The 25,264-nt window shown below is 38.1% G+C and overlaps 1 protein-coding gene across 4 annotated transcripts in view; it reads right to left on the reverse strand.

Moving 5' to 3' along the window:
- PTPRM (protein tyrosine phosphatase receptor type M) overlaps positions 1 to 25,264 on the reverse strand; it is an 805,217-nt gene that overhangs the window by 295,383 nt on the left and 484,570 nt on the right. For all 4 annotated transcript variants that reach the window (XM_058277381.2, XM_058277380.2, XM_058277379.2 and 1 more), the window contains exon 11: positions 23,901 to 24,003. In XM_058277381.2, coding sequence (XP_058133364.1) covers positions 23,901 to 24,003 — 103 coding nt within the window. The remainder of the gene's footprint in view (positions 1 to 23,900; positions 24,004 to 25,264) is intronic.

The following is a 25,264-nucleotide window of genomic DNA, read 5'->3' on the forward strand; positions in this document are numbered from 1 at the left end:
ACTTCTTTGAGCATCTATTATGCTGCGTACATCTGGCCTGAACCCACATTTTCTCACCTGTGAATAACACCCAAAGAATATTCCTGTAACTGTCAACTTTATCCCCCAATTAAGAACAAAACAGCAACAACGAATGAACAGAAAACCAAGTGTCCTTAGACTCACGATGTAGTTTACCTGCTCTAATCTAATCTAAGAGCCCCATCAATGTTTCAACTATTTTTCCCATCACACTCACTAAGGGCTGCTACCACCTACCTGCTGCCTGCAATGGCTCCAAAGAAACCAAAAGGACCCTTCATCAATACACAGAAAATTGAGGCTAACAGGTGGGGCCCTGGCTCAGGTACCTGCCTAGGTCATGGCAGGCATGTTGAAAGGCCGTCTTCGTTTTCCAAAGCTGTGACAAATGCCACACAATGAGCTGGCTTCAATAACAAGAGTTTATGGTCTCATGGTTTTGAAAGTTAGCATTCCAGCATCAAGGTCTTGGTAGGGCTTGCTTTCTCCTAGAGACTGCGGTGCTGTGATCGTTTTCCTGCCACCCTCTATCGCATCCCTCCTTGTGCCTTCTCTTCCGGTTTCTGCTGACTTCTGGCTCCTTCTCACTGGCTGCACCTAAATTTCCTCTCTTTATAAGGCCTCTGCTCATATCAATTAAGCCCCCTCGCCCCAGTTCAGTTTGGCCACACCTAAACAAGATCATCAAAGAGCCTATTCACAAGGGAGTCCACACTCGGATCCACCTTCACGTGGTCAAAGACACTATTAAGGGGTGCGTTCACACCTTGGGCATTGTCCCTGGGACTTGACATTTCTTCATGGGGGCATAATCTGATCTCAACAGAGGTCTCTGTGGCTTAGGGCAGCTATGGCAGGCCCTGCAGCTGGCTTCCTAGCAGAGATATACTACTGGGCATGGAAAATAGGGCCCCTTGTCTTGACCCCCAGAATGGAGGACTCTCTGCTATTTGGGTGGGTGGGGGGAAAAGCCCCAGATAGGCATGGACCTGGTCTTTATTAACTTACCTTGCTCCAAATTTAGAATTACTACCTCTAATCCTGTATAATCAGTTTTCAAGATAAAGATCCATAATGTGTTCACTGATATCCATTTTCATCAACAGGGTTACATTAAAATATCACGTGTGTGCCCTGATGGTTTTACGGGGTGGTGGTGGTAGAATTTGGCACTGTGGGTCATCTCGGCCCTTCTCTGTCCACAGACCGCCACCCTCGGTGTGTGCTTTCCTCAAAAGGCCAGCAGGCAGCCCTTGCCCTCAAGGAGGGCTGGATACTTTACCCAATACCTCGAATTCTTCAGAGGAGATTATGTTGAAGGAAAGAAAATTCGAAAAATAGGGGAGCGAAAACTCTGCAGCTTATTTTCATGCACCAAAGAAAGTTTAAAATGGAGCTTGAGGAAAAGTTAAATTAGGTTTCATTGTATAAACTCTCAAGTACGTCTACTCTATTATTATTATCTTCCCCTGCCGTTTTTAAAGCTTTTTTTTTTCAAGGGTTCTTGAAGAACAAACTTAGTTTCCAAAATGAGTTTTCAAAGACATGACTGACATTGTCATCCAAGAAGAAACATTAATAAAAATGATCTTTGTTTCCTGGCAGTAAAGAAATCCAGAGTATTACTTTTTATTACAGTCAAACTCACCTAAAATCAGACAGGGGGAGAGGAGGCTGTGGCGGTAATAAGGGACTTGGCACCTTTTATTAACACACACGGCAGCAATTCAGCAATATTAAATAAGAAGAAAAGCAAGCTAACACAGTATCATTAAAAATGAAATTTTCCCATTCAGTGATATTTTGACCTTTGGGATTATGTGTAACCCCAATGAAAAAAGGAAAGTTACTAACTTGGAAGTCAGATATTTATAATTCCTCTCCTCTAACAATTTTAGCCACGGATGGAACATTTTCAAAAGGTTCAAGAACTGTGACAAAATAGCATCCAGTCCAAAAGGTAAAAAACGGTCCTTTAGTCTATATTTCTTCAATAAATAAGAGGGGTCAGTTAAAAAGTGTCTTATGAGCATTTCAAAAGAACTGTCATTTGCTTTTTGCTTTTTTGATTTTCTGAGACTACCAAAATCAGGGAAAGAAATAAAACATATATAACAACAACAAAATAAAGACAGGTTAATTTGATTGAAACACATCCAATGCTCTGTCAAACAATTTTGTTTAGTCTGGATTCTTGAAATTCTCAAAACTATGTTGCTAAACATTTAGCAGGGTGTGATGGAGTATGGCTTGTCAAAACAAAACAAAGCAAAGCCTTAACTTAAAAATAACAAAGGATAAATAGTAATATAAAAAGAACAACAAAACCCAGCTTCTAAGAATCAAGCCATAGGTTGCTAACTCCAAAGATTCTAAAGATCAGAATCTAAAAACAAATGTGTAGTATGTTTTCTTCATACATTGAATGAGGACAAAGAAAGGCTACTAATTTGCAGAATGACCCAGGTCTGCCAAGAAAAGTAAAACCTCCTTGGTTCCAAACAAAGTCTGCAGGGAAGGCATCTTTGCTCCAAGGTGAGTGGGAAGGAGGAGAGGAAGCTCAGCTCCTGGAAGGAAGCAGGTCTTGTAGTGAATGTGGCTGTGTGGTAGTTTACGGTATTACATGGAAAGAGAATAGGGTAATCTTGTAGCATCCCTAACCGCAGTGCCTTCATCTGTTGAGTGGAGGTGATGTCATCTAACCTGAAGACCTGCTCTGGATGTTTAGATGCAATGTCATTAAAAGTTACAATTATTATCCATTGTCTATTAGTGTAAGAAAGAACCAAGGGTCAGGACTAGAACCCAGGACTTTTCCCAAGACAGGGACAGAATAAAAGGGGTCACCACTTTGCCTAGGTGTTGTCACTCTCATTACAGGTCACTATCGCTCCAACAATCAATGGTTTTCATACAATGAACAGATAATATCTCTGTTAGCTCTGTCCTTACAGCTGTGCATGCTTGTCATTCATAAGCCCAGCAGTCCGCTGAGGCAGGAATCATTAACCATGTCTGGGACAGTTTGAGATAATTTTTGTGAATCCCAAAAACAGAAAGAGTATGTTTGTAAACTAATCTACTACCATGTCAGTAAGTCGCCTTGGTGGGTCTATATAAACAGACACTCACTCAAGACAACACGACAGAGGAGAGAACTTTGTCATTGTTGGTCCTGCCATGTGACAGAAAGGAGAAGGCTCAAACAGCTAGAGCCCCAGGGAGAGCTGGACCATTTGCTTGATAGCCTACTGGTGACCTTGGCAAGGGCCGAGACTGACCTAGAAAGCCCTGGGAGAGGAGCCCTAACAAGGAGAGAGAGGACCAGAAACCTGGAGAGGAAGGAGAGACCAGGCAGAGATCGCCCGCCATCTTGCTTCACCACGTGGCAAATGACTTTGGTGAGAAAGCAGCCTTGAGATGGACTCTTTAGGGCCTTGTAACGGTAAGCTTTTACCCCAAATAAATACCCTTTATAAAAGCCAACAGATTTCTGGTACTTTGCATTGGCACTCCTTTGGCAGATCAATACAACATCCAACTCATAAAGACAGTGAAACCCAGAAAAGTTACATAACTTGCCTATGGTTACAAGGCAAATAAGAGTTTTAGGATTTAAATCAGCATCATCAAACTCCATGCTGCATTTTGTATAGCCCTTAACGTTTTTGCACTCTCTTTGTAGCAGAAATCTTATTTGTATATGGTGTCATCCAATAACACCTTTTCCTCTTGCTATGGTGTTTCAATAGAACCTTCTAAAACTCTGACCATTTTATAGTGTGAACACACAGTATCATATCAAAAACAACTTGCTTACAGTGTCCACAAAATTATTGAAAAAATGTAAGTTACTATTCGAACAAAGATCCTATCTGAGTGATAATAACAGCATATTGACATACAGTTCAAAGGGCAGAAATGATTAGAAGTTTTAAACCTATTATTAAAAGCTAAGAATAAAGGATATTCTGAATAGAGGTCCATTCAACATGTCTTGTTTAGCAACTTTTCGCATTGCAGTTCTGCTCATTTTTAGCATTTTGGTTCACAAAGCATTTTCACATGTTTGAATCCCCATGGCAACCCTGTGAGACAGGCAGGAGGAGGGTCAGGTGCCAATCTGACAAATGAAGAAACAGACACAGAGAGTTCACACGACGGCCACGCTCACATCAGCAAGCGACAGACTAGACACAACCTGCGTCCCCTGCGCCCCTGTTCAGAGTTCCTGCAAAGAGCCGCAGCACTTCTCTAAAAGACAAGTCTTATCAGTTATCTACATCAGAGAGATTCAATTCCATTCATGCTCAGTAAACTTCCATTGTTTGGAGAAATGTGAGAGAGAGATGTCTCAGCCAGCCTCCTCCTTTCCAGAGCTGCCCCTGGAGGACCCACCCTGGGGGTCCTGTGACCCGGGTTAGGGACCTTAACCTTTTCTGTACCCCTGCCTGAGTGATAGCTCCAACATGTTAATCCAATCACAGCCTTGCCCCATTAAAAACCCTGCTGTTAGTTAATGATTTATTAAAAAAAACAAGAACAAAACAAATTGAGTATTGCGCCTGGCCCAGAAACAGGGGTGGGAATTCAGAGGTACACCCACAGAGGCCAGTTCCTGCTGGAAGCTCAGCCGGCACACAGCCTCGCTCACCCGAGGTTCCCCAGGGAGGCTGAGGTCTGGGCTACACCGTTGAAAGGGAGCAGAAATACGGGAGTGACAGAGACAGGGAGAAAGTGTGTGCTGTGACTGTGCACCTGTGTACAAGTATGCTCATATGTGCATGTGTGTGTGTGCAAGCAAGACCGCAATGCGCATGGATGTGTGCATATGTGCAGCTGTGTGGCTGCATGCATGCACAAGTGTCCACATGTGTGTTGTGGCTGTGCATGTTTCTTCATTTGTCAAATTGGCACCTGACCCTCATTCTGCCTGTCTTACAGAGTGTGAACTTGTGTGCTGTGCATGTGTATGAGTGTGCACATATGTGCATGTGTGTCGAGTGTGTGACTGTACACATGTACATAAGCGTACATTCAGGCACGACTATATGTATGTGTACATACGTGTGTACATGTTATGGATGAGTACACATGTGTGTGTGAGTTATGTGTTGGGAAGTAAGACAAGAGGGAAGGAAAAGGAGAGAATATTCCATGCGACGGAAGCATCAAATGCCGAATGAAAGGTTCCAGTGGCGTGTGTATTCTCAGTATCCAGCATACTTCTGTGGTTTCAGCTTGGGGAAAGGCTGGAGGAAGGGCTCACACAGCAATTGCTCAGATGACAGAGGTGTCTTCTGCCCTGGGGTGAGGCGTGTCGAGTTTGTCCTGAGGGCAACGGCAAGCCGCTGAGGCAGGAGCGTGAGAGCTTCCATCCTGGTGGGCGACTGGGTTGAGGAGCTGAGAAAGGCAAAAAGAACTAAGCAGTGGAGGGGCTGGAAGGTGACCTTAGGAGGTGAAAAGCAGGCTAAGTTTCCCCTCGTGTCAAAAAGGAGTATAAGACTATATTGATCTTCCTGATGGAATCTGATTTTGTGGTAATGGATTATTTGAAGTGGACTTTCTGAATTTCTCTTCTCATCAAAAAAGTTGTAACATAGTTATTCAAGGGTAAAGGTAGGATATTCTTTTATACTTCTGTACTATCTGAAAGGGTCATGGTATTTAACTTTAACGTAGTGATGAAAATATAAATTTTCCTGATATGTCTCAATAGTTCAAAGGAGATCTTTGGCCTATAAAAGTTTCAAGTGACAATGACTTCAGCTTCAAGAAGAAGATGAGGCTCAATTCAATAAATGGATATTGCACATATCCTAAGTTTGTTGTACTGAACCAGATATTTAGACACTAACTTATGAAATTTATTTGGTGATCATTTTGCATTTCCATACTTTACATACATTTTATATAAGCTTAGTCTTGGACAATACTCAGTTTCAGCATTAAATACATAAAACTAATGAACACTCCTGATGGCTGTTGAAACCCCACTGGCGACATGTTATTTCATTTTATTTACCAGGTGGCCACTGTCTTCAGCTCCTCAGTTTCCCTAACCCTGGACTTTTATATCTGCTGCTCCACCTTGCGTGTAACGATGCCGACCTTTCTTCTCCCCAACCTGGCCGCTTCCTACTCCTCCTTCAGGTATTGGCTTAAATATCACGATCTCAGTGAGACACTCTTGGTTCCCTTATTGAGATTTTACCCTGCTGATATATGCTCTTAGAATATCCTGAACTTTCCCATGCATCATTTATCACAATCCTAACACAGTGACTTGAATATAAGTGCCTAGTAGATATTAAGTCAATGAATGAAGAATGAATGAATGAGAGTGATAGTCAAATGTCAACCCTAAAACTCCCTGGAACACTTTTTTTAATAGTATGAAGAGCAAGAATTTTAACTAGAGACCAACAATGAGAGACAGAGCTCTTACCACTTCTCACTGAGCAGAAAATAACCCTCCTGACACTGCACAGGCCCAGGGAGGAAAATGAAAGAATTGGGACATAGAAAACAAGTCGAAAGGGACATGATAATATGAGGGAAAAAACTAACATCATTACCTACCTAATTATTCTACAGTCTATTGAGCATTAATTTAATTAAATAGCTGAAAAACAAATGCAGGTAACCATCACAAGCATACTGCAACAATATACATCATTAAGTCATTTCTCATGACATAGAAGGCACATTAACATTTTTGCACGCTTGCGTGTTCTCATACTAAGCAAATATATTTTATATATTTATAAGAGCTGGTTAATAAAATGTCCTGTGGAAGAGTGTGATAAAGAACAGAGCTCATTGCAAGGATGCAAGGATATGCCCAAAAGATAAGCTCAAGAAGTGTTTAATGTGAGAACACCTGGATGATCTCTGACTTGTCTTCAGGTCTAACAGTTTGTGACTCTAAGAAGCTAGCTTTCCTACCTGACTCTTATGACTTTATCAGCCTCTTAGAAACTGCAGTCTTTTCTCAAATAAGTATGCAATTTTTTTTTTTTTTTAGGTACTGGGGTTGAACCCAGGACCTTGTATGTGGGAAGCTGGTGCTCAACCACTGAGCCACATTGGCTCCCCTGAGTTGGTCCCTTCATTTGTTTGCTTGTTTTGTTTTTATTTTTAGGAGGCACTGGGAATCGAACCCAGGACCTCCTGTGTGGGAAGGAGGAACTCAAATGCTTGAGCCACATCTGTTCCCCCGCAATTATTTTTTAAACTTTTTTTTTAATTATTAGAGAAGTTGTAGGGTTTATGGGAAATAATGAAGAAAATACAGGATTCCCCTATATCCTCCTCATTCACATAGTTTTCCCTATTATTAACACTTTGCATTAAGATGATACCTTTGCTACCACTGATGAAGCAATAGTATTATAATTATACTATTAACTGTAGTCCACAGTTTACATTATGGCTCATTCTTTGTGCTGTATGGTCCAGTGGATTTTAAAAAAAAATTATTCTAGTAACATATACACAACCTAAAATTTCCCCTTTCAACCAAATTCAAATATATAATTAAATGGTATTAATTACCTTCACAATGTTGTGCTACCATCACCACCATCCATAATGAAAACTTTTATACAACCTCCAACAGAAATCTGTACCAATTAAGCATTATCTCCCCATTCTCTACCCCCACCCCAGCCCCCAGTAACCTGTATTCTAGTTTCTGACTCTACGAATTTGCTTATTCTAAAGATTTCATATCGGTGAGATCATACAATATTTATCCTTTTGTGTACGACTTCTTTCAGTCAACGTGTCACATTTATCAGCACTTCATTACATTTCATGGCTAGTACTCTGTTACCTGTATAGACCACATTTTGTTTATCCATTTACCTGTTAATGGACACTTGGGTTGCTTTTCTTTTTTGGCAATTGTGAATAAGACTGCTGTGAACATTGATGTACAAATATCTATTCAAGGGCCTGCTTTCAATTTTGGAGCATATATGTAGAAGTAGGATGACCAGGTCATAGGGTAATTCTATATTAACTTTCTGAGGAATTACCACACTTTTTTACAGCCACTGCACTATTTTATATTCCCACCAACAATGAATAAATCTTTCTGTTTCTCCACATCTTCTCAACATGTGTAATTGTCTGTTTTACTTTTTTTAATAGAAGCCATTCTAGTAGGTGTGAAATGGTGTCTCATTGTGGTTTTGATTTGCATTTTCCTAATGGCTAAGGATGTTGAGCCTCTTTTCATGCGCTTATTGGCATCCTCTATATTTGAAGAAATGTCTATTTGAGTCTTTTGCACATTTTAAAATTGGGTTGTTTGCCTTATTGTTGTTGAATTGTAAGAATTCCTTATGTATTTTGGATTTTATATCTGTATTGGATATGTGGTTTCCAAATATTCTCTCCCATTCTGTAGGTTGTCATTTTATTTTCATGGTGAAGTCCTCTGAAGCACAAAAGTTTTTAATATTGATGAAGACATCCAATTTATCCATTTTTTTCTTTCATTGCTTGTGCTTTTTGTGTAAAGATTAGAATCCATTGCCTAACACAAGGTCCTAAAAATGCTTACCTGTATTTGCTTCTAGGAGTTTTTGCTCTTATATTTAAGCATTTATGCATTGTGAATTAATTTTTTGAGTATGATGTGCATTAGGATTCTACTTTCATTTGTTTGCATAAGGATATCCAGTGTTCTCAGTACCATTTTGTTGATGAAACTATTAATTTCCCATTAAGTGAATCTGGCATCCTTATCAAAATGGATGTGAGGACTTCTTTCTGAACTCACAATTCAGTTACATTGGTTTACATATCTGTCCTTGTGCCAGTCCCATTCTGTTTGTTTTTTTTAACAAATCAGTTTTATTGATACATATTAATAAAGAATATAAATACATACAAAGTGTACAATCAATGGTATTTGGTATAATCATATAGCTGTGCATTCATCATTTCAATAATTATTAGAGCATTTTCATTATTTCAATACTAATAAAAACAGACAAACAAGAAAATTCCTCACCTCTCAATCTCTCTCTGTTTCCCCTGCTGTACATAGCTGCTATTTCTGGCTACTCATGCTGTTTTGACTACTGTAGCTTTGTAATAGGTTTTAAAATTGGGAAGTGTGAATCCTCCAGCTTTATTCTTCTTTTTTAAGACTATTTTGGCTATCCATGGCTATTGACCCTTCCATATAAATTTAATGATTGGCTTTTCCATTTCTGCAAGAAAGCTGTTGTAATTTTGATTGGGATGGTGTTAAATCTGTAAACTGCTTTGGGTAGAATTGACTTCTTAATAATATTTAGTGTTCCTATCCATGAACATGGAATGTCCTTCCATTAATTTACTTCTTTGATTTCTCTTAGCATTATTTTGTAGTTTTCTGTGTACAAGACCTTTACATCCTTAGTTAGACTTATTCCTAGGTATTTTATTTTTTACTTGCTATTGTAAATAGAATTTTTCTTCGTTTTCTCTTCAGATTGTTCATTATTAGTGTATAGATAAACTATTGTGTTTTATTTGCATGTTGATCTTGTACCCCATCCACTTTGCTGAATTTGTTTATTAGCTCCCATAGCTTTTTGAGAGCTAATAAATCCTGTGATTTTTTCAAGATTTTTTAATATATAGGATCGTGTCATCTCCAAGTAGGCCAAATTCTACTTCTCTACAATTTGAATGCCTTTTATTTCTTTGTCTTGCCTAATTGCTCTGGCTAGAACTTCTAGTACAATGTTGACCAGCAGTGTGACTACGGGCATCCTTGTATTTTCCTGATCGTAGAGTGAAAGCTTTTAGTTTTACATCATAGAGTAGGATGTTAGCTACAGCTTTTTCATATTTTCCCTTTTAATTTGTTAAGGAAGTTTCCTTCTACTCCTAATTTTCTAAGTGTTTTTTTTTTTTAAATCAAGGATGGGTGCAGGAATTCATCAAACGTTTTTTCTGCAATTGAGATAATTATGCATGGGTTTTTTTTTCATTCTGCTAATGTGGTGCATTATATTCCTTGATTTTCTTATGTTGAACCATCCTGAATAACTGGGAATTGTGTACCCTCGTTTGAAAATATGTTAGTCTTAGTCATCATTCTGGTTAGTGTAGATCCATTTAAATAAGATCTCTTCAAGGTGTTACTTCAGTTAAGGTGTGCCCCAATTAAACCAGTTTGGTCTTTAATCTGGAAGGCTGGAGTCCCTTATAAGCCAAGTGAAACCCAGAGAGAGAAGCCACAGGAGCAGCCAGAGCTGGAAATGAACAGAACCCAAAAGAGAAGGGAGACGACATTACCACGTGCACTGTCATGTAATGGAAAGCCAAGGATCAAAGATTGCTGGCAGCCAGTCCCAGACATGGAGAAAGCATCACCTTGCTGACACCTCAATTTTGGAATTCTCCTAACCTCAAAACTATCAGCCAATAAATTCCCATTGTTTAAGTCAACCTATTATGTGGTATTTGTTTTAGCAGGTGTTGTGTAATTCTTTTAAAGTATTGTTGGATTCTATTGGCTATTGGATTCTATCTATTTTGTTGAGGATTTTTGCATTTAAATTTATAAGGGATATTAGTATGTAATTTTATTTTCTAGTGGTATCTTTATCTGGCTTTAGTAGAAGGATGAAGTTGGCCTTATATGTGTTCCCTCCTTTTAAATTTTTTGGAAGAGTTTAAGCAGGATTGGTGTTAATTCTTCTTGGAATATTTGGCAAAATTCACCAGTGGAACCATCTGGTCTTGGGCTCTTTCTTATTGGGAGATTTTTGATTATTGACTCAATCTCTATACATGTTACTGTTCTGTTTAGACCTTATATTTCTTCTTGAGTCAGTGTAGGTAGCTTGTGCATTTCTGGAAATTTGGGCATTTCAGCTAGGTTAGAGTTGTTCATCATATTCTCCTTGTGCTTTTGGTAGCAATGATATTCCCCTTTCATTTCTGATTTTGGTTATTTGTGTCCTTTCTCTTTGTTGCTTTCTTAGTCTAACTAAAGGTTGATCAATTTTATTGATCTTTTCACAGAAACAACTTCATTGATCCTCTTTTTTTATTTTTTATTCTCCATTTCATTTATTGCCATTCTAATCTTTGTTATTTCCTTCCTTCTTCTCATTTTGGGTTTAGATTGCTTCCCTTTTTATAGTTCCTCCACTTAGGATGTTAGGCCTCTGAGTTGACATCTTTTTTAATGCAATGCAAGCATTTAAAGCTATAAATTTCTCCAAGTACTACATTTGCTGCAACCTGTAAGTTTGGTATATTGTGTTTCCATTTTCATTCACCTCCAGATAATTCCTAATTCCCATTGATCTCTTGTTTGACCCATTGTTTAATTTCCACATATTTGTGAATTCTCCATTTCTCCCTCTGTTAGTGATTTCTAGCATCATTCCACTATGGTCAGAGAAGATACATTGTATAATTTCAATATTTTTAAATTTATTCAGACTTGTTTTGTGACCTAACATGGGTTTTTCTGGAGAATAACCTATGTGCACTAGAGTAGTAGTGATTTTTATTGCTGTTAGGTCAAGTGATCTATATTTGTCTGTTAGTTCTGGTTGGCTTAGAGTATTGTTCAAGTTTTATATTCCTTTATTAATCAACTGTCTAGATGGTCTATCCATTATTGAAAGTGGTGTATTTAATTCTCTTGCTATTAAGTAGTACTGTCTATTTCTCCATTCAAATCTGTCAATATTTACTTCATATACTTTGGAGCTCTCCCATTAGATGCATATGTATTTATAATTGTTTCTTCTTTTGTTGAATTGACCCTTTTACCCATATATAGTGAATATTCTTTTTCCCTCATAACAGTATTTGACTTAAAATCTATTTTATCTGATATTAGTATAATTACCCCAGCTTTCTTTCAGTTACTCTATGTATAGTATGTTTTTTGCAATCCTTTCATTCTAAATCTACTTTGGTCTTTGAATTTAAGGGGAATCTCTTTTAAACAGTATATAGATGGATCTTTCATTAATTCTGCCAATCTATGACTTTTGACTGGATAGTATAACCCATTTACATAGAAAGTAACTATTGATAACACAAAATTTTCTTCTGGCATTTTGCTATTTGGTCTTATACTTTTCATCCCTCAGTTCTTCCATTAATGTCTACTTTTCATATTTATTTGCTTTTTTTTTTTTTTTGTATTTTACTATTTTAAGTCCCTTCTCATTTCTTTATTTATATATTTTTCTGGTATTTTCTTTGTGGCTAACATGGTGCTTAAATTTAACATTCTAAGTCTATAATAATTAGGTTTGATTTGATACCAACTTATCTTCAATAGCATACACTTTTCCTATACCTCTCTGCCTACCCATCAGTTTGTCGTGCGTGTTACAAATCATATCTTTATATATGCACGTCCCAAGTCATAGATCTATCATTACTTTTATGCAATTGCAGTTTAGAATTGTAAATGGTAAAAAGCAGAGTTACATAACAAAAAAACACATTACAGTAGTACTGGCATTTATAGGAAGTATTTATTTTTTATGCTGATTTGATCCACTGTTTAGTGTCCTTTCCTTTCGATCTGAAGAACTTCCTATAACATTGTTGTAATACTGGAGTCAAGGTGCCTCAGCATTTGTTTTTGGGAATGTCTGAATATTGCCCTTACTTTTGAAAGACAGTCTCAGCTGATATAAAAATTTTGGTTGGCAATTGTTTTTGTTCAGCACTTTAAATACTTTCTCCCACTGCCTAAGAACCTTCAAGTTTCTGATGAGCGATCAGCCCTTAATTTATTCCTAAGGAAGTGCATTTTTAAATTCAAGTCATTGCAACCTTTTGGTGCTCTAGGTTTATAATTAACTACTTCTAAAATATTTCACCGGTCACGGTTTCAGGCAGTCTAGATAGATGAAGAAAAGAAACAGCATGAAGCTTTATCTGTTGTCATGGCAAAATGAGGTCAACTTGTATGCGTGCCTCCGTCCAGTCAGCCAATGGACTTGGCCTCTGGTCAGTAGGATGAAGAATGCACACTTCCTTAGTTTTACTTCCAAGAAGACCCATCATGTATAATGTATAGCTTCTACTGTGAATGACACTCAGGGCTGTCATGCAATTTGCATTCATAATCCCAGATATTTGACTTTTCCTCGACAAGAATGGTTATCTTTTGGGATAGGAGGAAGCAGAATTAGCATGATTAGAAACTTGAGGCTTCCCTGGCCACAGTAAAAAATTAGTCACATTCATCCACTAAGAGCCCCAGGACCATTCCTTTGGGAGAGAAGCATTACATACTCTCAGTGAGCAGAAACAGTAGCCTTCGTTTAGGAGGCTAATACAAAATATACACTGTAATCTATACAATAAGCATCACAAAAACAGCTAGCACAGGCTTGGGAAAAAGGGGTTAGGGCCATGCTGTTAAAAGAGAGGTAGAGAGAAGCAGATAAGAGAAAGATCCTGAAAGTTCTTCTGAAGAAGAGGGAAATTAACCCATTTTAATGGGCTAATTTAAATAAGGGCCACAAGTTTTTAATGTTTATGTAAAATCAGGATTTGTAAATATTCGCACAATAATTGATTTCCAATAAATCATCACACTCATTGCCAAGCTAGTTTTTTCAATTTCTCATGTTCTAGCATTCACTTTTACAATATTTTATCTTTGATTAGTCAATACATTGTCTTTCTTTCCTAAAAAGGGCTAAAAGTTTTTTATTTCTCTAAACCCTGTTTCTAATGACAATCAGCATTTGGCATTTAGAGACCTTCCCCCTAATGTCCTAAGTGTTAGCTGGATCTTTAACTGAGCCCAGTGAAAAGGAACCCTGGAGGAGCTCAGCTCTTGCTCTAGATTCTATCTTCTCACACTCTCCTGTCCTCTAATCTATTGCCCAAAAATGTGAGTCTTTGTTACATTATTTTTCTTACTAAATTCCTTGGATGACTACTCCCTGCCTGCCTAAAAGGTAAATCTAAACTCCTAGGTGTGCAGCAAGCCGTTAACCTAGCCCTATCTTGGCCTCACCTATTTCTCACCCCAACACTCTCATTACAACTCCCTTCTCCTTCTAAGATCATGCCAACTTACTCAGTGCTCCTTTGTTGAACTTACTTGTCTCTATCATCCTTTATCTGCTACCGCATACCTAATGTCCCAGTCCACGTACCTCCACATCACATTCGTCCCTTGACCAGTACCCACCTCTTAAGATTCAGCTCCTCAGTTCCAGAGTGCTTTCCTCTCTGAAGGCTTTTCTGACCCACCTATATACTAAAACCATTCCCTCTGTAGAGCCCATTGATCTAAGTTCCCATCCCCAATACCAGAGGAGATCAGAAGGCATGTTGGTCTCTCTCTCCTTTCCAGAATGCGGACAGAGACCATAACAGGTTTCACCATCTGCCCCGTATCTCACATAGGGTTTGGGTCCCATGAGGACTCAATAAATGTGGTCCTACTAACTCCATGAGTTAGGGGTGAGCAACTTTGCTTTGAACACATGAGGAACCAGATGCCAGAGATGTTAAATTTGCAATGGTCACCAGGTTTATCTAACTCCAAACTGTATGTTCTTTTCCTATATCATGGTGCTCATTTGAAAAGTCAAAACCATGATTGATATCATATCTAAACATAAATTATTATTTAAATATTAGGCTATGCCAATGGGAGAGTGACTCTGCTTCTCCTAAAGGCTGGGCGCCTTGCACTTTAGATGGTATTGACCTTGATTATTAATTATTGATAGGTTGAGTAGTTTCTAATTAATTTAGAGCAAAACACTGCTTACATCTAGAAATGACACTTTAATTTTAATGAGTTAACTTAAAATAAATGTTCTTTTAAATTTATATTATAGAATCTGCATCTCAAGGTAAACTTTAAATTGTGTGATTTTACACTATTGTATTTTTCTCTTTCTCAAAATATTATAGTTGTATCAGCAAGAAAATACAAAGAATAAAATCTGTTATGACTAAATGAAAAAAAATATTTTCAAATAACTTATTTAACTATTTGCAAACAACTTATTTAGCTAAGCCAGGATCAAACTCTTGAGCACAACTATACTGAGTAAAAAGACAAATTCTAGAATCTGGGGAGTAAATTCTAAAGTAAAGAATCATTAACAACTGCATGATCAAAAAATGGCATTGGTATCACATATGTCTTTCTTTTAAGAAAGTGACATAAGAATCAGATTCTTCAGGGTGATATGACATTAAGCTTTATTGAGCCATGAAAGTAACATGTTTTGCTGGTTCTTCATGGTTATGTCATATAATGAATTTTACTGCATTGCAGAGTAATTTTCTTTATTATTATGAAACAGAAGATAACGTTTTCTTTTGTTTTATGGTTAAGTTCATTCAGTACAGCTGATAATAACCATAATTAGCTAATGATGCAGGGGGTCAACAGGGAAACACCAAATATTTTTGAAGGGCTGTTGTACAGAGTTGGGGTTAAGGGAGAGTTCACTACCTAATTATAATATCAATTTCTTAAAACTTGCAAATGCATGAACAAATTGACTAATCAAGTTTCAAAATGCATTCAAGAAATCAGAATTTACAGTAATTCCATTTATGATTCTGTATATAAAGACAATTGTTAAATCCTTAATTTATTTTCCACTTAATATTAAATTTTCATGACATCAAATTTTAATAAAGTAAGTTCAACTAGTAAATGAAAAGCTGGAGAATCTGGACTGGACCGATGTATAGAATTCACATAAATCATGCACCTGTATGACTCAAGGGTGCCACAGCAAGAGCAAACACTTACATAGCCTTTAGTACGTGCAAAATATGGCTTAAAGTGTTTTAAAAATATAAACTCATTTAATCCTCACAACAATCCTATATGTTGATACAAACATTATCCTAGTTTATAGTTGAAGAAACAAAAGCACAGACAGGTTAAGCAGCTTGTCTAACCTTACACAGTGAGTAGTGGAGGGTGTGGGTTTGAAGATGGTCAATTTGGTTCCAGAACCAATGCTCTTAATTACCAATTTATGCATCCATGGGTACCAATTTCTCCCCTTCCTCACCATTGACCTACAACAAACTGTAAAGTCACCCAATGAGGCTGGGGAATGTGCAAGAGTTTCATGTCTCCGGAAACAATAATCAGTGAAGGAACTCTGGCTTTCTCCCAAGAACGAACTGGAAAATATTCATCTATGAGAACATCTGCCATTTTGGAAGGCAGAGAATTGTTCCTTTGGTGAAATGACACAGAACTTAAAGTTTCTGGGAGTCATGGCAGGAATCAGCAAGCACAGCAGACTGCAGATAATGGACCAGGAGGGACTCAGGGCTCACCATGGCACTGAGGTGTTAAGTGTGAATGTCTGGGAGAAAGGCAATGGGGCAAGCAGGGGAACATCTGGTATCCCTGTACTGGGGCCTGAACCATAAAAAGGTGGAAGGATGGATGACAAGAACACAAGGGGGTAAAGATGTATTTCAGCTATTTCATAGGTTATGCTCAGTTTGGCCCTAGGAAGACTCAAGGTTTAAAAACAAAGAACATGCACACATATATACACACATAGCTCACAAAAATAAACACGCATTTATATAAACACACACATACATATTTCTACTTAAATTCCTGGGGCATTTTATTAAACTGTTCATGAAGCATCTCATAACATACTATAGCTTAACCCAATCCCACCCTCAACCAAACCACAGCTAGTTTTGTCCAGCACTCCCAATCCATTTCTCTATGCTTTTCCTGTAGTTGTCAGCATATCATGTTATGTGATTAGCTGTCTCCCTCCTGTCTCCTCTTTAGGATGTGTTCCTCCTTCTCCTCTTCTTCCTAGCAGAGATCCCTAGGTTACTGGAGGTCCTGGAAGGCGTTCATTATCTGAATGCTTCAATGATGACTAAATCTGCTTCAGACAACCACCAGAAGCTCCTGAAAGATGACTCACATGGTGATCAGGCCTCAAGAATCAAGGGGATGGGAACATCACTTCAATCTTGTGGATGAAGGAAAATAAATTAAATAAAATATTTTCACCATTAAATTTAGCAATCATTTATTGATTCCTGTTGGGATGCAAAAATAAAGAAGATACAGTTGCCACCCTGCTTTATTGATAGTTGCTGAAACAACATAAGTGTGAATGAGGGCCAGTGGAACCCCCAAAGTGGGAGTGATTCCGAGGAGAGAGAACACGTGGGCTGGGCTTTGTGAGATGAAAGGGTCTCCTAAGCGAAAGAGAGACAGCCAATTTCTTGGCAGAATTGATTGGAAGTTCAGAGGCTCCTTGCATGAAAGAGAAGAGAATGGTATGTCCAAGGAACAACAGAAGATCTTTTGAAGGAGTGAAAAACCCCATGTCTGGGGAGTGGGGTGGAGGAGTGAAAAACAAGGGCTAAGAGGGAGGTAAGGCAAAGACGGCTGTGCTAGGAAATTCAACTTCACGATTGAAAACTTTAAGTAGAAATGTGATATGACTGATAGTGTTTGTGAGAAAGATGAGGCTAAAAGTATGATTGATCATAAATACTATGCCAGGAGCACAAGGACTCTTTCCTTGGACTTATAGAAAGGGAGACAAATGAGTAGCTGCTGCTTTCAGAAATATTTCAGAAGAAGTATGATTCATACTTCATAAAATCCAACTTTGAAACTACAGTCAACTGAATGCCAACAACAGTAATTTCTAAAACAAGAAACTTTTAAAAACCAAAATGCATGATTATCTCCTGTTTTTCCTTAATAATAATTATCTATTTCCTTATTTTCACTGCCAAAGGATCTATTTCGCTTTCTAGCCTGAGGTGATGGTTTCTTAGCCTCAATGACACTCATGCTGATTCCCCTTAACAGACACAGCTGTGTGATAGCTGATGCCCACAGGAGAAGAAATCTTATTTCCCAGATAGTTCTGGAATTTAATCAATAGACCATTCTTAGAAAGTATAAGAAACTTTCTTAAAGTAAATAAAATTGCTTTACTCTCTGTTTTTCCTCAATGGAATGAAAGCTTGTCCTTCGCCTGTTCTAAGAATACAGAATTGGCTTAGTCAAAGGACAACAAGCTGGATAAAGAGGGAAAAGGTATCCTGAATACATTTCTAATTTTCTATTTTGCTATAGAATATTTGATGAGTGGTTTGAATAAATCATGAAATATTACAAGTTAACAATAAGGTTTTAACATCTCCACACATTTTTTTCTAGTTAACTACAAAGTAGCATGAGGGAAATATAATAGGGAGGGATAAATGCTAAGAGCAGACATCTTCAAAGTCCACACAATAAGGATTCAAGGCAAGATCAAATTAATAAAATCTTGGATAGATTATATAAAAATAAAAGTTCTGATTTACATATGAAACTGAGGTTTTCTAATGATACAAGTCTTTTTTGTTGTTGTTAATCAGCAGTGTTTTGGACAAGTAAAAAATTTTGCTTGCCATTAGTTAAAAGAAAGTATTTCCCATCTCATTTAAATCTTACTCTGAATTACTGTGTCCACCCTTAAAAGTAAGGCAAAATATTTCTTCTATTCCTTATACTGCATCTACTCCCATTCAACAGGTAGCCAAGTTCCCATTAGCATTCAGATTTTTGGCTCTGATTCTCAAAAAATTCATACATTGCTAGTTAAATATAACTATTAGTGAAGCATTCAATTGGGATGACATAGTATAATAAATTACCAATGACAAGAAAAGCACAGCATTAAAATAATTGGAGCTCAGGAAGTGGACTTGGCCCAATGGATAGGGCATCCGCCTACCACATGGGAGGTCCGAGGTTCAAACCCCGGGCCTCCATGACCTGTGTGGAGCTGGCCCATGTGCAGTGCTGATGCACGCAAGGAGTGCCGTGCCACGCAGGGGAGTCCCCCGTGTAGGGAAGCCCCACTGCAAGGAGTGCACCCCATAAGGAGAGCCACCCAGCACGAAAGAAAGTGCACCGGCCCAAGAATGGTGCAGCACACACAGAGAGCTGACACAACAAGATGATGCAATAAAAAGAAACACAGATTCCTGGTGCCACTGATAAGGACAGAAGCAGTCACAGAAGAACATACAGCGAATGAACATGGAGAGCAAACAACTGGGGGGGAGGGGAGGGGAGAGCAATAAATAAATAAATAAATCTTGAAAAAAAAATAATTGGAGCTGCCTTTATGAGAATTAAATTAAAATTGCATTCACATATTTAGGAATCCAGTTCTAATGATTAGGTTGCTTAAGCAATTACTGTCACCTCTCCATCTGTTCTGGTTTGAGTCTTTTGTAGAATGCAGAAAATTATGTTCTTAAGCTAACCCATTCCTGTGCATGCAAACTATTTATGTGGGACCTTCTGGTTAGATTTAGTCAAGGGATCTCTTGATTAGATCACTTTTGGTTAGATCACTTCAGTTGGGGGCCTTTGGAGTACTTCAGTGAAGCATGATTGACCGAGGGTGGATCTCAGCCCTCTTGCTGGAGTTTTATATAAACAGAGGAGACACAGAGAAAGAGGACTGTAAGCTTTTACCCTGCCATGTGAGAGAGGACTCCAGGATTACTGACATCTGCAGAAAGACAGAGAAACCCCAAGAGGCTGAAAGAGAGGCTGGAGGCTGGACTCTGTGGGGCAGCTAAAGCTGAAGAGATGAGGCCTGGGGAGGGATGAGTTATATGCCTGATCACCCACAGCTCACCTCAGGGAGAAAGTAAGCCTGGAGGAGAAGGAAGAGATGGGCACCATTTTGCTTTACCACATGGCAGGAGTCCAGGATCTGCTAGCAGCCAACCTTTGGTAAGACAGCATCTGTAATGATGCTTTGATTTGGGCATTTTCACAGTCCCAGAACTGTAAGAGTTCATTCTAATAAATTACCATTATAAACGTCAACCCACTTCTGATAATTTGCTTTGGCAGCCTTTGGCATATTAAAACACCATCTCCATGAAAAGATAACTGTAATATTAATAGATGTTTTCCAACTCAAGAGTTTTCTCCTGAATGAACGAATCAAAGAATACATCAAAAAACAATAATCTTTTAAATTTTTTTAGTAGTCACAAAAGTTTTATAGTAGAATATCTGTAAGTCCACTCTAATCCATATTTTATTCATCCATTCTGTGGGCCCTGGGAAGGTGATGTGAAAGGATAATCTTTAATTTCACTGACATGAATACCAAAGAGTTTAACTAACATATCTGAGCAAGGAGTTTTAACTAAGACTGATAGCTCCAAAACAATTATGAACAAATGAAAACAACAATGCTTAGAGAACAAAATGAGAGTAATTTGAAAATAGCATCACCTAAAGCATAACCATGTGATCATGTCTCATTAGAAGATATAAAGCATCATTAATGAGAGATATTGCACACAGTAAATTATACACACGTCACTCAAGTAAAGCCATAGAAGCTTTGTTGTTAGTGTAAAAATAGCACAAAAGTTTGTTTAAAAATCATTCTTTCTTGAGAGGTGCTCTATTACTGCCAAATATTGAGGATTTACTCTGTTGGATTGTGTTTGCATGGAATGAACAGTGGAGAGAAGAAGAGAGGGGAATGAGGGAATTCTAAGTGAGGAAATGAAAATTAAGCTTTCCCCCATCTTATTAAGAAAAAAAATGGAATCCATGAACAGACATTAGAATTCTGTCCCAGGTGCTCATTTACTGGCTGGGATGATAGAATTTGTATTCTTCCTAGCCATCTCGGGATTTAAATAATTTTATATGTCAGAACTGATGCATTGATCAATAGAAAGACAACAATCATTTACACTGAGGATTTAGCGCAATTTCAAGAATCTGTATTAACCAAGCTGAGTGTAGTGGGATCAATACACTACCACCTTCCTTACTGAAGTGCATAAATGAAATATGACTGAATTTTCAACACCAATGAATATGGATTAAAGAAAAATGAAATCAGTTGAAAGAATGGGTCTTGAAAACCACACAATGGCAGTATTTTTGAATACATAATACTGTGCAAAATCCAGGAGAGCAAACAGATGTTCACTTTCATTTCCACTCCTTCTGCTAGTATTTATCTTATCATTTGGGAAAAGCTTTCTCATATTGCAGTTTGATTACATGTGCATTTTGCAAATTTCCAGATGTGTTCAAATGTTTTAATCTACAGTATGGCTTCTTGTTTTAGGTCTCTATGATTCCCTAATCAGAGTTCTTATTTCTCTAAACATTATATGAAATCGTGAAATTTTAGCCTACTCTGTTTACTTTGAGAATATTATGGACATTTTTTCCTAAATTAGTCTTTCTAGATATATTGGTCTTCCATCTACTCAATAGATAATCAGTCCAATTGTGCTGTACAATATAGAGAATCCCTTTAAGAGAATAATCACTTTTCTGCAAGAAAAAAACAAAAGATTTTGACAGGTGAGGTTAAGATAATTTCCTCTCTCAAATTTTGCAAATAACACTTGCCAATGGAAGATCAGCACCATTCCAGTAAAGGTGCTACCTGTAGTGGGTTTTTCTGTAATGCCTACTGCAGAGTGTGTCCCACAGCATTGATCTCCACCCTGCATCAAGGATGCTCATGAACAGTGACATGGACAGTGAATGCAGATGCCCAGATGCTAGCATGGTGGAAAGTAAAGTAGAGGCAGAACTCAAAATCATCCTGCCACACTGCAGATGAGCTGAGCCAACAACTAGAGGGTCTTTCATCAAAGCAGGGCAGGGCAAACTTGGAAATAGGGCACTGGATAATTGCACAAGAGGGTGCAATCCCATAAGCTGAAATATTAGCTAATGTAGAGTGCTGGGCCTGATGAAACGATGTAAGATCTGCAACGAAAGCTAGGCATTTTGGACACTTTGACAAGCATGTGAATCGGTATTTTCATAGACATAATAAAAAGCCTAGGGACATCTATAATGAAAAAAGTAGAAGAGGCTCCCATGTCTCCAAAAACCATTAGAAATGTGTAAAAGTAAATAAGAAAAAAAAAAAAAATAGTGCCCTCCCAAGGTAGATGACAGAAAAAAATGAACAGTGATTCAGAAAGTGATTGCCACATTAAAGAAAAGGGGTGAGCCTGGGTGAGAAGGTTGCCCAAAGCCATTTGAAAACTTAGGCTTTGAAAGAGCTATACAAAGATGTGGATGGAAATTTGACTGAAAAGATTTGCAGGTAAGATGCACCAAGAATGGAAACCCCGCAGAAGGCATTTGTATGAGAATAAGGTTGCACAGGGAATCACCAGCTGTTTGGGAAACGGTTGGAATTTCTGCTCTGCCCGGTTTGGAGGCATTGAAACTCTGTGACCTCTTAAGTCCTTTCATTTTATCATCATGCTTCGGCAGCAAAACACTGACTCCAGTCCTAACGACCCATTATTGCTGAGTCTGGGCAACTGTTAAGAGGGTCAGAAAAAAAAAAGATGCTATCAAGGCCATGGTCAAAGCTTCAATTTCCACTTGATAATTCAGCTTTCTAAAGTGAAAACAGTCTGGCCCACAGCCCTAGGACCCTTGACTCTTGGGCAGGCAGCTGTAGGTCTAGCAGGCACTCTTAGCACTTATGCCCAACTCTCCCCAAGCTTCCTAAGACGGTCAGTGGCATTCTGTCCTTCGCAGCATCACCAACAGAAATAGTTTCACAAGTGTCTTCTCAAACTACACCCAGGAATGACAAGCCTAAACCTCTTACCAGAGCGGCTCTGCTGCACATATTCAGCAGAATAAACTGAAAATTGGTTTCATAGATTTTTCAAAGAAAAATTTTCTAGATTTCTCAAAGAAAATTTCCTGGGATTCTACCCTCATCTGACATCACGATCAACCAATACTATTTTAACTTTTGATTTTATGAGCTGAAATGTATAAAATTTGTTAAGTAGAAAGAAATCCAACTGACTGCCAGAGTGAAAACGTGAGCAAGCACGGACAGGATTCAAGAGGTTAATGAAATAAAATTTACAAAAGGAACATGAAACAAACCCAATATTGCCTGAAATGTGAATGGAAATGTTTCCTTGGAGTAAGTCATTCAAAGTAATAGACTATTTTGAAGGGAATCTATTCTGATAATTCAAAGGTAAAAGATCTAAATTCCCTCTGAAACAAGTAGAAATTTCATTTATAAAGATTAATGAGCTTATGACAAGTTCATATTCAAGAGTTATTCAGGCATTCCTTTGTGCCTTCCTAGGAAGAATAAATTTATTTTATTCATTCACTGTAGAAGTTACACTTTGTAATTTCTTAGCTATACAAATCATTATGGAATGAGATATTGGGCCTAGATGTTGGTAATAAACTTAAATCTGTTCAAATAAAGACTTCAACAGTGTTCTTTACAGTTATGTTCCTTTTTTAAAAAAACAATGAAACAAAACAATTACACCGCACTTATTCAATTGAGAAATCAGTTCATTTACTAAAAGTTAACTGACTTAAAATCCCAGGTAAACAAAAAACAAATGCCCATTTAAAGGATGGGGACAAAATGTCCCCTGCCATTGGATTTCTAAACTGCAGCAAGCAATTACCTTTCAGAAGGAAGTCATCTACTCAAGGGACTGTTGCGTTGTTCCTTATCTGCAAAGACTAACCCCCTTGCATCCTAACAGAGCCATTTAAACAATCCTGGAACACCCTGCATCAAATCACCTTCATTTTCCTCAAAAACGTTTATTATTATTATTTTTTAGGAGGTACCAGGGATTGAACCCAGACCTCACACATACAGTGCAGGTGCTCAGCCACCGAGCTACACCCACTCTATAGCTGGCTCTTTTTAATGAGCGCAAACAGAGATATGGGTTTACATGCTGACCAAGGTTGGTGGCAAATTCCTAGAAAAGACATTTGAGAAATTAATCAGTCTGGTTTCCTTTGCCCCCTTGCTCCATACCTGACCGGGGCGCCTCGGCTCTGTGCTGGCTTCAGCAGGACAGTCACTGTGTTGTCAGTCTGATTCAAAGGCGTCTCGAATTCATAAGCTGGCATGGAGGGTGCTGGGGGGGAAAAGGCAAAGGACGGGGGCCTCATTATTTCTGGTTTATGTTTTCCACTTCCTGTTACCAAAAAAACCCACACACACTAAGAACTCAGTGCATTCCTTTAAACTGCAGGTATTGAACGACCATGGAAAAGCTTTCGCTGTGTCCCTTTCAGACCATGTCAGCGACTTCTACAAAATAAGTCTATAATGACCTTAGAGTAAAGTGGGAGATGGCAAGAGGAAGGCTTCTAAGGTACTAGTGATATTATTTCTCAAGTTGGGGTTTGGCTAAATGGGTGTGGTCAGTTTGGGAAAATTTGTCAACCCGTGCCCTGATAAGTTGTGCATTTTTCTGCGTGCCTGATATTCTTCAATTCAATGTTCACTTCAAACACATATTTAAGAAATCAACAATAGGACCACAAAAGGGAACTTTACAGTTCTCCCACCTACAACAATGTTTCTCACGTACCAAAGATCCATCCAGGGGTTTGAGGAGGCTGTGAGAGCTAGAGTGGCGTGGTACAATCAGAGACGACTTATCAGCTCTCAAGGAAAGCAGGACAGTGGAAATGAGATGGGAATTAAAGAGAGACTTGGGTTTGACTTTTTATTCTGTTTGGTTATAACCAATCCTAAAGCTTAGGCACATTAATTGTCTCTGGAGCTTCAGTTTACTCATCTTTAAAAACAGGGGAAAAACCCTCTAGGCTTATGATGGGACTCCAAAGAGGTAATAGAGTAAAGCAGGCAAATATAATTCTATAAATGTTAGTGCTTTTCCCAGTGTGAATCTTATTGCCAAGACCATCTTATGAGAGTCTCTCTCCTCTAGATTGTTAATTCTTTTTATGATAAGATAACGGAGTTCTTTAGTAATTTTGTTCCCTTCGTGGACAAGACACACCATTTTATGGGGCCTGGGACACTGCAGAGCACAAGGCCTTTTCACCACCCATCGGGAGAGGTAATGGACGAGAAAGCTGGAGATTATTTTGTGTAAAGACAGTTTTTGAAATCCTGCTACCTATAAAAAGCATTTGTGTAAAAGACAAGGGTTATTTCTCAGTTCTATTTATTGGATTTTCTCAGCATTAAAATTTAACTCCCATTCCATTAAAAATTAACTCCAATCTGTAACACAGAATTACATTTTGTGTACTAGAGTAGTTCTCTATCTTAGATCTGTGAAAACAGAAAGTGGTATTCAATTCCTGGAATATTCTTTTTAACCATAGAAATTAAATTATTATTCTTGATGAGCCTGCAGAGTC

This window comes from Dasypus novemcinctus, chromosome 16 (assembly GCF_030445035.2).
Source record: "Dasypus novemcinctus isolate mDasNov1 chromosome 16, mDasNov1.1.hap2, whole genome shotgun sequence".
Lineage (NCBI taxonomy): Eukaryota > Metazoa > Chordata > Mammalia > Cingulata > Dasypodidae > Dasypus > Dasypus novemcinctus.